At 48.5% G+C, this 12,962-nt stretch overlaps 1 protein-coding gene across 13 annotated transcripts in view; it reads left to right on the plus strand.

Moving 5' to 3' along the window:
• The window catches only part of mical3a (microtubule associated monooxygenase, calponin and LIM domain containing 3a), a 247,027-nt gene that overhangs the window by 212,820 nt on the left and 21,245 nt on the right, over nt 1–12,962 (plus strand). For 10 of the 13 annotated variants that reach the window (XM_052030891.1, XM_052030895.1, XM_052030894.1 and 7 more), the window contains 2 exons: nt 3,962–4,055; nt 6,406–6,456. In XM_052030891.1, the coding sequence (XP_051886851.1) occupies nt 3,962–4,055; nt 6,406–6,456 (145 nt within the window). Of the gene's footprint in view, nt 1–3,961; nt 4,056–6,405; nt 6,457–8,030; nt 8,138–12,962 lie in introns of those variants that run through there. The other 3 variants (XM_052030898.1, XM_052030903.1, XM_052030901.1) reach the window with 2 other exon arrangements.

Below are 12,962 nucleotides of genomic sequence, written 5' to 3' on the forward strand. Positions count from 1 at the left end.
TCTCGTTCTTTGTAACTCCAGGGAATACGGACTCCAAACTGTCTTGAAATAACAGCTCTCTCATCCTGGGAATTAGCCTGGTGAACCTCCTTCAGACAGCCTCTGATGCTGCAATACCCTTTTTTAGGTAAAGGGACCAAAACAATGCACAGTACTCCAGGTGTGGCCTCACCAACACCCTGTACAATTATAACAAAACCTCTCTATTCTTATAAGCCAACATACCTTTTGACTTCTTAGCTACTTGTTGGATCTGGCGGTTAATGTTTTGTGATTCATGCACTGGAACACCTAGATCCCTCTAAAGTTCACTCACAATCTCTCTTCGTTTCGATAACCTGCCTTTTGATTCCTCTTTCTGAAGTGTATGACCTCACACTTCCCCACATTGAACTCCTCTTACCAGGTTTTCTCCCAATCACTGACTCTTTCTGAATCCCATTGCAGAATCACAGTGCCTCATCCCAACAGGTCCTTTCACCTCTGTTCATATCATCGGCAAACTGGGAAACATTATAATTCATTCCTTCCTCCAGATCGTTAATCTAAATAGTAAACAACTGAGGGCCAAGAACTGATCCCCAGTGAACTCCACTAGTTACATCCCTCCAGCCTGAAAAGGACCCATTTATTCCAACACTGTTTTCTATGTGACAGATTTCTATCCATGTTAACACACTTCCTCCAGTACTTTGGGTTCTTGTGTGGCACCTTGTCAAATGCCCTTTGGAAATGTAAATACACTACATCTACAGATTCCCCCTTATCACATCGCTGTCACATCTGCAAAGAATTTGAGCAAATTTGTCAAACATAATTTAACTTTCATTAAACTATTTTAAATAGGTTTGATTATATTCAGCTTTCCTAAATGATTAGTTATTTCCACTTTGATTATTGACTCGAGCATCTTGCCAACAACAGATGTCCAACTGACTTGCCTATAGTTCCCCACCTTCTGTCTTTCTTCCCTTTCGAATATATCTATCAGTCACATGTACATCGAAAAACACACAGTGAAATGTATCTTTTGCGTAGAGTGTTCTGGGGGCAGCCCGCAAGTGTCTCCACGCTTCCGGTGCCAACACAGCACGCCCACAACTTCCTAACCCGTACGTCTTTGGAATGTGGGAGGAAACCGGAGCACCCAGAGGAAACCCATGCAGACGCGGGAAGAACGTACAAGCTCCTTACGGACAGCTGCCGGAACTGAACCAAAGTCGCTGGCGCTGTAATAGTGTTGCGCTAACCGCTACACTACTATAGTTCTTTGCTGTTGAACCCTAAAAGCTTCCCAGGCCTCTGCATCTCGGTTTCATCCTGAGATCCCCATAATCACAGTCAGTCTCCAACCAATTCAATTCATTCACATGATGTCAAGAAACAGGGTTAAGGTACAAAGGTACACCCGAAGGGTGAACAGTTTGTAGTACACTGTTGTGGGGTGGAGCAGCAGGGGAGTGGTGACAGTGCCTTGAAGGTTCTAGCATGCAGGTCGCTGAAGGGGTAACGTTCTGTGACGTACTGCTCCGAGGGTTCTATAGTTCCCTACCCTGGACTTGTAACAATATCTCTGGTGCACTACCCTGAGAGCGTACTGGGTTCTACAGAACACAGTTTAGCGAGGTTAACATCCCTACCGCATGCTGTACTGAGGGGGTGGCAGTTTCTGTAGCATACTGCACTGAGACAGTTATGGGTTCTTTCATAAAAACATAAGAGATGGAAGCAGGGGTATGCCATCCTCCCCGTGTGTCTGTGTGGGTTTCCTCCGGGTGCTCCGGTTTCCTCCCACATTCCAAAGATGTACGGGTTAGGAGCTATGGGCGTGCTATGTTGGTGCTGGAAGCGTGGCAACACTTGCGGGCTGCCCCCCAGAGCACTCTACGCAAAAGATGCATTTCACTGTGTGTTTTGATGGACATGACTAATAAATAAATATCTATCTATCTAGCATTTGCCCTCTCGAGCCTGCTCCACAATTCATCAGGATCACGGTTGATTTTCTACCATTGCACCATTTTCCTGTACTGTCCCCATATCCCTGGATTCCCTTAATATTCCAGAAATCTACCGATCTCCATTCTGAATGAACTCAATGACTGAGCCTCTGCAGCCCTCCAGAGCAGAGGACTCTATCTAGATGCACTACCCTCTGTGTGAGGAAATTTCTCCTTTCTCAGCCTGCCCCTTAGTCTGAAACTGAGATCCTGCTTCCAGATTCTTCATCTGGGGAAACATCCTCACTGCATCCAGCCTGGAGAATTTCAATAATTTCACCTCTTATTCCCCTGAACTCTGGAGAATACAGGTCCAGCCTACTTAACTTCTCCTTGTATAGCAAACATTCCATCCCTGGAAACAATCTAGTAAACCTTTGCTGCTCTGTCTCTCTCTCTGTAGTCAGGATGTGTTTACTTAGGTAAGGAGAGCAAACTGCACACAATACTCCAGAGGTGGTGTTATACAACTGCACCATGACTTTCTTACTTCTGCACCCAAATCCTCTCATAATAAAGGTGAACGTACCTTTTCCCTTTCTGAATGTTTGTTGCACCTGCATGTTGGTTTTCGGTGACTTCCATACAAACACATCCTTTTGAATATTGGTTCTCTCAACGTTTAACAATTGCTCTGTTCTTCTGTGATGTTCACTATAGATAACTTCAAATTTCTCCACATTATATTCCAGCTGCTATGTTCTTGCCTGTTCACTTAGCTTATTCATTACCCCCACCCCCACCCCGAGGCCTCCTTACACCCCCACCCTGCCTACAGTCCCCCCTGCTCTGAGGGGTTAATGCACTGCCTTAAGCGAGTAATGGGTTCTCGTGTGTACTGTCCTGAGAGATTCACAGGATCTGTCCCACACTACCCAGAGGGGGTAATGGCTCCTATCATATGCTGCCCAAGGAGGGCAATGTGTTCTACAATATACTGCCCTGAGGGTGTAACAGGATCTAAAGTGCACCACTTTGTGTAATAGGGTGTAACAGGTTTTCCTGCTAGACTGCCTTAAGGGTTAAGAGCCAGTGGTATGATCTCAGAGTAGATAGCAGTTCCTATGGTACACTGCCATGAAGTATTGTGGGTTATGTACGCTGTCATGTTAAGACAGCAAGTACTAAGGTACACTGCCTGTAAGGGACAACCATTTCTATATTACACTGGGTTCCACAAGTTAAAGTGTACTATAGTATATAGTATATCTATAGTAGATGTAGTACACGGACGTGAAGAGTACAACCATACAGGAGTTCGATGGAGCCTTGCACTGAGGGGTAATGTGTTCTAATGGTCACTGCCCAGGGGGGATAATGTGTTCTAATGGTCACTGCCCAGGGGGGGATAATGTGTTCTAATGGTCACTGCCCGGGGGGATAATGTGTTCTAATGGTCACTGCCCAGGGGGGATAATGTGTTCTAATGGTCACTGCCCGGGGGGATAATGTGTTCTAATGGTCACTGCCCAGGGGGGATAATGTGTTCTAATGGTCACTGCCCAGAGGGGATAATGTGTTCTAATGATCACTGCCCAGGGTGGATAATGTGTTCTAATGATCACTGCCCAGAGGGGATAATGTGTTCTAATGATCACTGCCCAGAGGGGACATCAGCTTCTACAGTTCAATGCCCACAGGGGGAAACAGGTTCTGGCGTTCACTGCCAGAGGGAGAATGGGTCCTATGGTTCACTGCCAGAGGGAGAATGGGTCCTATAGTTCACTGCCAGAGGGAGAATGGGTGCTATGGTTCACTGCCAGAGGGAGAATGGGTCCTGTGGTTCACTGCCAGAGGGAGAATGGGTCCTATGGTTCACTGCCAGAGGGGCTAACAGGTTGGCTGTGACTCTTCCTCTGGGCACCATTGGCTCTTGTGCACTGCTCCCTGCTCTCACCGGGAATGGTCTCCCACTGCACTGCCCCGTTGACAGACCTGAATGAACTCCTTTGCTCCCACAGATCATTCAGCGGCAGCTGGAGCAGGTGGAGGAGAAGCAGCGGCAGCTGGAGGAGAGGGGGGTGGCCGTGGAGAAGGCTCTCCGGGGAGAAGCAGGTAACTGCACCCCGTTTTTATCGTGGTCGATACCGCTAGAGCACGGAGCAGTCCAGTGGCAGTTTCTGTGGAGGCCCAATAATGCTTGCATCTGAGGATGGGAGGCTGAGAAGGTTGGCTCCTTCCCACCAGCCGTTGGCTGAACTGGCCTTCCCTGCTGGTCTCGAGTCCTGCTGGTTCATCTGTCTCCAGCCGGGCTCAGTCACGGGCTCCCTGCAGTTGCTTGCTCCATCCAATCCAAGGGTGGCATGGGCAAGGGAAGTTCTCATGGGCGAGTACTGGCAGCCCCTTCCCTCTCTCCCCCAGCTGAGATAGAATGCTGAATGCCAGTCCCTCTTACGGACCCTCCTTCCCCAGCATATCTGCACACACTCCGACTCTGATATTCCTGGGACTAGTCACCGTGGGATTAGTCACGGTTCTACGCAGATCACTGACACTGGGATTAATCACGATCCTTCCTGGGGTTACTCACTCTGGAATTAATCACAGTTCTTCGCAGATCACTCACTCTGGGGTTAATCTTGGTCTGTCTGAGGATCACTCGACTCTGTCCAGATTTAATAATCCTGTTGAACTCACTCACTGCATTCAGAATCAATTCTGGACGCTCCTAGCTTCACTTGCTCGCTTGGTGAAGTCAGATACAAACCGTTCCACAATCAGCCTGCTTCATGAGGAAATGACAGAACCACTGACCAGGGTGACCTCCACACTCCACAGGTCACTTTAAACTTTATTTATACAGCATGGTAACAGGCCCTTCTGGCCCAATTACACCCATGTTAACCTACCAACCCATACGTCTTTTTGGACTTGTATGTTGCCCTGGGTGATTTGCTCCTCATTGGGGGGTGGGGGGTGGTGAAGGGTCAGTCACAGACCTTTATACTTCCTCCAGCAATCAATCATAGTGCTTCTGGGGTTATTGTCACCTGCCACGTCACTCACTCCATTTGGGGTGAATAACAGACCTGGCCAGATCACCCAGTGCCAGGGTTAATCGTTTCCTTATCCTGGCTTTCTCTCCCTTGAGAGTGAATCACAGACCTGGCCAGGGTGGCCCATTCCACTCGGGGTTCCCCTCACACACCATCCTACCACCACACCTTCATCGTTGCTGGATCTAAATCCTGGAACACCCTCTTCAACAGCCCTGTGGGGCACCTTCACCAGAAGGACAGGAGTGGTTCCACTACCCTCTCAGAGGCAACTAGAGGTGGGGACTGCATGCTGTTCTGGCCAGCTGCTTCCACGTCCTAAAGCATTAATCCAAATTCTGATATTCAGTGCTCCCAATGTCAGCAGCAAGGAGCACGTGGTCAGCTAAGGTTCTAGCCTCTCCATCCCATCACCTGGGATCCTGGGGTTCTGTGGTCCTCATCCCAGCAGAGTCCCACACCAGCCAGGCTTCAGAACTCCTAAACACAGCAGAACCTCTTGGACTCAGTGCTGTCAGTAACCTTGACCCCAGCGCAATGGCTTCCTGACCAGCTGGTGTCCCAGTATCCTCAACCTGAGCCAAATGGTTTACCTGCACAAGAGGGCAACATGTAATTTTTGTGGTTTTTTTCCACTGTTTTACAAAATTATTTTTTAAAGAAGTGTGGTTTTCCTGGGACCTGTAGTCCCACTGAGCACACCTACCTGTCGCAACACCCTGAGCTCTCCTCTCACCAACTGCATCTATTGCACTGATGCCCGAGAAGGGTACACCTCCTTTATCCTCCCTAATGAAGCTAAACTAAGCTGGGACTCATCGACAGCCCATCAGATGTGCTGGATATTAAAGGGGATCTCCACAGCCAGTTCTATCTGTCACTGGCTGCACTATCTGCTGTCCTGTACCTAGCCAACTCTCTCTGCCATTACCTCAGCAGTGAGCATTGGGTCTCTGATAATCAATAGGTTTCTGGGTGGGGCCTGTCCTACTGTGTCAAACTGTCAATTACTGTCTCCATTGCTGCACAATTTCTGTCTAATGAAGCTGCTCAAGAGGTTTGCCATTTCTCCATCAGAAGCTCGTGAGTAAACGGGTACTCAGTGAGCAATTGACGGCCCCAGGCGCTTATCTGTCAATGAAACTGCCATTCAAAGTAAGCCTGCAAATCAAGCACCCTGCACCAAAAGTGACGGGCTGGCAACACAGTTCCACCATGGGACGGTAGAGCACTCGGTCTGGGCAGCACCACCTCGCAGGGCCAGCCAGGAAACGTGCTGCACCTCTCCCACTGTAAGCTGCTCGCTGAAAGTCTGAGATTTGGTTCACCTCTCGAGCAGCACATGTGTGCATGTTTTGTACTGCGTGTTGCCTGGCATTGTACAGTAACTCTTTCTAATCTTATTATAGACTATTGGGGAGAGTCTAGTTACAGTGAAATCCTCGACTTGCATCTGGGTGGTACGTATGGCTGTCGCTCTGCTTCACCACTCTTGCTAACCTTCACCTTTCTCTCTACTGGCTTTCTCTTCACCTGCATCCTTGACTGCACCCTCTTTTAAGTTGGGTGAGGTTAGAGTATCTGCCTCCTTGCCCCAGATATTGCACAGTCTCGTGTACCGACGTATATTGGTGAGCGTTCTCGAATAGAGAGAGGGGGAGTTCGTCAAATTGAAACCAGTGATTGAACATGATTGGACATGTGATCAAGCAGCAAATGGTAGGAATGGCCTTGGTTTAAATCCAGTTACATGCTGACTAGTTATAGTATTGGCCAAGTTCCCGTTCCTGTCGCAGGAGGTGGATGGGATTGGGGAGAGGGAAATGGGAATGAAGGAGGAACAGGTGGTTGGTAGGGGAGAGGGAGAGAGGAGTGGGGAGCGAATGGACACAGTGAAGGGCGGGCAGTGATGAACAAGAGTGGAGAGAGTGACGGGATGTTAACTGGCGAGGCATACGTGAAGACTAATGATAATGAGGAACTAGTGAGCAAACAAGGCAGAGTCCAGTGCCACACACAGTTCCACTTCTGCAGAGCATTCATCTCAGGAGTTAGTCAGATGGGGGAATTTGGCGCAGTGATGGAACAAGGCGCTTTTAACCTAACAAACAGAAACATGGCTGGAGGCTTCAGGCTTCTGGAGTGCACGTCCTCGGCCGTGTGGAAACTTCAGAATGCCCTCCATGTCCTGGACAACCGCAGTTCTGTATACTGATGGGTGAGAGGGTTTCTCTGGGTGTCCAACCTGAGCTAGGGACCACCACTTTGTGGCTCAGATGCAGAAGGGTCAAGGGAGCCATAGTTCCAGGAGATTCTGTAGCTGGGGGAGGAGACAGGCTTTGCTGCAGTCACAGATGAACTTTCAGGGTGGTATGTGGCCTCCCTGGTGCCAGGTTGAAGGATGTTATTAAGTGGCTCCAGAACATTCAGGGTGGGTGGGTGAACAACCAGGAATTGTGGTCCATTTTGGTATCAATGTCATGGGTAGTGAAAGAGGTAATGTCCTGCAGACTAGTTTTGAAGAGATAGGAAAGGCCTTAAGAAGCAGGACCTGAAAGGTGGTAACCTCCAGATTCCTCCCTGTCCAATGTGTATAGGAATAGAAGAGCATTGCAAATGAACATGAAGGTATAGGGTTCTGGGTTCCTGGGGGAGTTAAGACCAGTCCTGGGGAAAGTGGGACCTTACAGGCCAGACAGTTTGTATCTCAGGCAGGCTGGAGGGGTGAACTAACTTGGCAGGGGGCTGGGAAGCTGAGGAAAATTCCAGGAGGAGAAAAAGCAGAACTATAAATGGAAGGAAGAAACAGTGACAATGGTTGGAAACCAGAGGTGAGAAAACAAAAACACGAAATCCAGAAATACTCCACGGGTCAGGCAGCATCTGTGCAGAGAGAAACCGAGTTAATGTTTCAGGTCAAATACTCTTCCGTTCTGATGGAGGACCACTGATCTGAAATGTCACCTCTTTTTCTTTTTCCACAGGTACTGCCTGATCTTCCGAGTATTTATGGGATTTTGTATTTTTGTTTCAGATTTCCAGCACCTGCAGCTTTTTGCTTCAGTTTCTGAGACAAAAATGAAAGGAATCTGGCCGTGCTGAACACAATATTCCCAAAGGGCTTAATCCAGCAGCGCTGAGGTCTGTACAACGGTGGACCAGACTCTGCTGCGTGCTGGGCATAGGCACCTCTCAGCACACATATACACACACGTGCATGCTCACAGGCATGTCTGCAGGGACAGAAGCCCTTGTCCACTGCCTCCTCCTCATTTCCCTCCCCCACCTTCCCCTTGACCCCTCGCCCCTTAAATCCTCGTCCCCGAATCTCTGTCTGTTGTGTGCTGCTGCTCCTGACCTCTCCCACCCTCCTGCAGACCAGCTTTCCACAATCTCTGGGCAATCCAGTCCTCATTCCCGCCCTCCGGGCCTTGCTTCCCCACTGTGCTCCTGACCCCACTCTGGCTGCCAGTGGTGTAGGTATGTTGTGCCCAGCCATTCACTGAGAGCAGGTGGTGGAGGTGGGCTTGGCTACCTGTCACCACCTTGGGTGAGGTGCAAGAGATACAATGGGCAGGAGTTGGCCAGTTTAAAGAATGTGGCGGTGGGCACCTACACCTTCTTTTGGAGGGCCAAGCCAGAGAGGAGTGGGCTTCATCGTAAAGTATGAGTTGGTCTGGCATCTCAGTGATTCATGACCATCCGACTCACTCTCACAAAGAACCAATGTGCCTGTCTCATCAGTACATGCATCCCTAACCCTGGAAGCCACAGATGTGGCCAACAAGGACTTTTGCTCTGACCTTGCAAAAACCCAGCCCTGTGTCCCTCAGTGTGACAAACTGATCCTCCTGGGTGACTTCAAAGCCACTGTGGGAAGAGATACAACTCTCCAGCAAGGAGGTATGACCGTTCTTGTCATGACTAGCACTGTTCTGTCAGAGGGACAAGCACAAGACCCCATAACTACACTCCTCACCCCACCTGTTAGATTATATCATTGCCTGGACGAGGAACAGTGAGGAGTCCATATCACCTAGCCCATGACTGTTGGATGGAGCTCTGCCTAATCCACTCTGTTCTCTCCAACTGCCCCAAAACGCCAGCATCGACACAAATGTTGTCACAAGAATATCAATGCTAAGGTTCTCAGGGACCCCACGAAAGTAGCTCTCCTCCCCACAGGCAACCTATCCAGTCCAAGCCCACAAGAGCCGCAGTGCCTGCAGCATATGAAACCCACCCCCCGAAGTCTACCATCATTGTCAGCTGCAAAGGCATTCTTGGCTTCTTTCCTAAAAAGGATCAGGACTTGTTTGATGAGAATTAGGCAGGAGATCCTAGAGCTAATTAACCATCAAACAGAAGGCATGCCTGGATTGGAAGGGAGAAGAATCAACTCTACAGGCACCTGATGGCAGAGGTCCAGAGGAAAACCAATGACCTGCAGAATTAATGGTGGGTGGAGACAGCACTGGAGGTTCAACAACTCAGTGATAGCCACGGCATGTCCAGGTTCTTCAGTTACCCATAGCCCAAATCCCTAGGGCCCCACCACACTGAGAACGAAGAAGTGTGGTGAACTTATCAAGGGTAGAACGGCACTCAACGCCTGCTGGGAGACACACTTCTGTGTGGGAGATGGTTAATTAGCTCCAGGATCTCCTGCCTAATTCTCATCAAACAAGTCCTGATCCTTTTTAGGAAAGAAGCCGAGAATGCCTTTGCAGCTGACAATGATGGTAGACTACGGGGGGGGGGGGGTTTCATATGCTGCAGGCACTGCAGCTCTTGTGGGCTTGGACTGGATAGGTTGCCTGTGGGGAGGAGAGCTACTTTCGTGGGGTCCCTGAGAGCCTTAGCATTGATATTCTTGTGACAACATTTGTGTCGATGCTGGCGTTTCGGGGCAGTTGAAGATTTCCTCAACTACGACTCCACCTTGGACATGAGTGCCCACGACTCCATCCTAGAGCAGGCTGTTCAGTCAAGCTTTGCTGCTTGACTGACAAGTTGAAAGGGCCATGTTCCAACTAAAAAATAACAAGGTCTCAGGAGAAGATAATACCTCTGCTGAAATTCTAAAGATTGACCAAGAGGAACTTAAGTCACGAGTCCACACTGGGAAGAGGAGGACATATCAGGTGACCTCAGAGATGATGCGATCATGACCATCTTCAAGAACGGAGACAAATCTACCCATGGTAACTACAGGGAGGTCCCTCTGCCATCCACCACAAGCAAGGCTGTTGCCAAGGTAGTCTTCAACCACCTCCTCCCAGTGGCCACAGTGTGGATTCTGTCCATCTGGAGGCACAGTGGACATGATCTTCACAGGACCACTCCAAAGAGGAGTGCAGGAAGTGGCACCAACCTGTATACTTGCCTTTTTTTCCCTCACTAAAGTGTTTGACTGCATTAATCAGGAGGAACTGTGGAGCACCCTCCTTAGGCCTGGCCACCCACAGAAATTCATCTCCTTCTTACCTGCGTTTCATGGTGGTCTGTAAGACTTGGTTTTAACCAGTGGGCCAACAAGGGTGTCATCACCCCAACACTTTTCTCAAGCTTTCTCACTACAATGCTGCATCTCACCTCCCGCAAGATTCCCACTGGAATGGAACTAATCTACAGGACTAATAGGAATAGGAAGCTGTTCAACATAGGTCACCTCCACTCCAGAACCAAAGTCACTCCTCTCTCCCTCACGGAGCTGCAGTATGCAGACAATATTTGCACCTGGGTATGTTCAGAGACTGATTTTGAAGAGTTGAACCTCTACCCCAGCACAGAACTCATGATCTATCTGGCAGCAAGGATCCCTGTCCTCCTGAAATGCTTCTGAGAAATGGACCCTTACAGCAGGCCACCTCAAAGCACTGGAGAGATGCACAACACCGACTGCACAAAATCCTCCAGATCAACTGGCAGGGTAACCAAACCAATGTCAGTGCCCTCAGGCCAACATCCCCAGGTTTGAAGCTCTACCTACAGTCAGTCGGCTCCGATGGGCAGGCGGGCCACATCATTGGTGTGTCGGACACCAGACTCCCAAAACAGAACTCTATTCGAAGCTCTGTCATGTTGAAGAGATTATTAGGTTTTTAGGATGTCCTGAAAACCACCTTGAAAAAATTGAAACATCCCCACTGAGTCCTGGGAATCCCCTGACTACTACCTTGAGTGGGAGGAGAGATATTCAATGAGAAACTTGAGGCTATGCATTGGAAGCAAACAGAAGGCCCAGATGAGCCCCTCCAAGTCCATAGCCCCCCGAAAGTAGCTGCACAGGTTGATAGAGTAGTAAAGAAAGCATATGGCATGCTAGCCTTTATTAGTCAAGCATAAATTCAAGACTCGGGAAGTTACATTGCAGCTTTATAAAACTCTGCTTAGGCAGCATCTGGAGTATTCCATTCAGTTTTGGATGTCAAGGCTTTGCAGAGGGTGCAGAAGAGGTTTACCAGGATGCTGCCTGGATTGGAGGGCTTGTGCTATGAGGAGAGGTTGGACAAACTTGGGTTGTTTTCTCTTGATTGGCGGAGGCTGAGGGGAGACCTGATAGAAGTTTATAAGATTATGAGAGGTATGAATAGACAGCCATTATCTTTTTCCCAGGGTCAAAATGTCTAATACTAGAGGGCATGCATTTAACATGAAAGGGGGTAAGTTCAAAGGAGATGTGTGGGGCAAGGTTTTTATTTACACAGAGAGTGATGGGTGTCTGGAATGCGCTGCCAGGGGTGGTAGTGGAGGCAGATACAATAGGGGCATTTAAGGGGCATGTGAAGATGCAGAGAATGGAGTCAAAGTCGAGTTATATGGACTTGTGTAGGCAGAAGGGACTAGTTTAGTTGGCTGTTAGTTGCTAATTTAATTGGTTTCGGCACACTACCCTGGGCCAAAGGGCCTGTTCCTGTGCTGTACTGTTCTATAAATGGCAGCAGCCCCACCTCTCACACTACCCACTCACCTGCCCTGTCAGTCACCGCCTGCCCAGCAGTGATGGAGTCTCTGGATCCCATATCGGCCTCATCTTTCACCTTAGAATGCACAGAACTGCAGTGGAAGCAAGCCATCCTCAAGGGCCTACCTTAGAAGAACAGGCAAGAGTTTACTGAACGTGGGCCAGTAGACCTGTAATACCTTCGTTTCTACTGAAAAATGGCTCAAAGATGGGCAGGACTGCCAGCTTCATGTTCCTGGTTACAGAATTTTTAGACAAAAGATGGATGAAACACAAGAGGTTTAAAACAAACAGAGAGTGAAAATATTGGTTGAAGAACCAATCACAGAGGGATGAAACATTAGAAGGTTCATCAAGTGAGGGGTTGGGTTTGAAGTAAAGGTCAAAAAAAGGGCAGTTGCTTTTTTTTAGGAATGCACTACAGACCTGTACACAGTTCAAAGGAAAAAGAAGAGCAAATTTGTAGGCAAAGTCTGACAAATGTAAAAGCACGGGCAATTATAGTGGGAGATTTCAATTACTCTAATAGTAACCAAGATGTAGACAGTGTAGAAGGTATAGGGGGTGCAGAATTCCAAAAGATGCATTAAGGATAACTTTTTTAGTCAGTCTGTAGCAAGCTCATCCACTGGGGTGGGAGGTTGCAAGTTTGGGTTTAGATGAAGCAGGGACAGAGTCAGGGAATATCATTGGGGGAGCAGTGGACTTAATTAAGTTAGATTTAGCATCGTTAAATCATAGAAAATGACAGAAATAAGAGTAAAGTTTCTAAATGTGGGCATGCACATTTTTAACAATCTGAGAGTGACAGTACACTGGAAGCAGCTACTCGAAGGTAAATCAGCCGCAGAGTCACTGAACAAAAAGATTCAAGGGGTGCAGGGCTTTAGCATGTATCAAGTGGACAAATCAACGGAACCAGATGAAATGCAGCTCAGACTATTAAAAGAACCAAGGGGAGAAATTGCGGAGGTTCTGAATACATTTGTTTGATTCTTC

This window comes from Pristis pectinata, chromosome 15 (assembly GCF_009764475.1).
Source record: "Pristis pectinata isolate sPriPec2 chromosome 15, sPriPec2.1.pri, whole genome shotgun sequence".
Lineage (NCBI taxonomy): Eukaryota > Metazoa > Chordata > Chondrichthyes > Rhinopristiformes > Pristidae > Pristis > Pristis pectinata.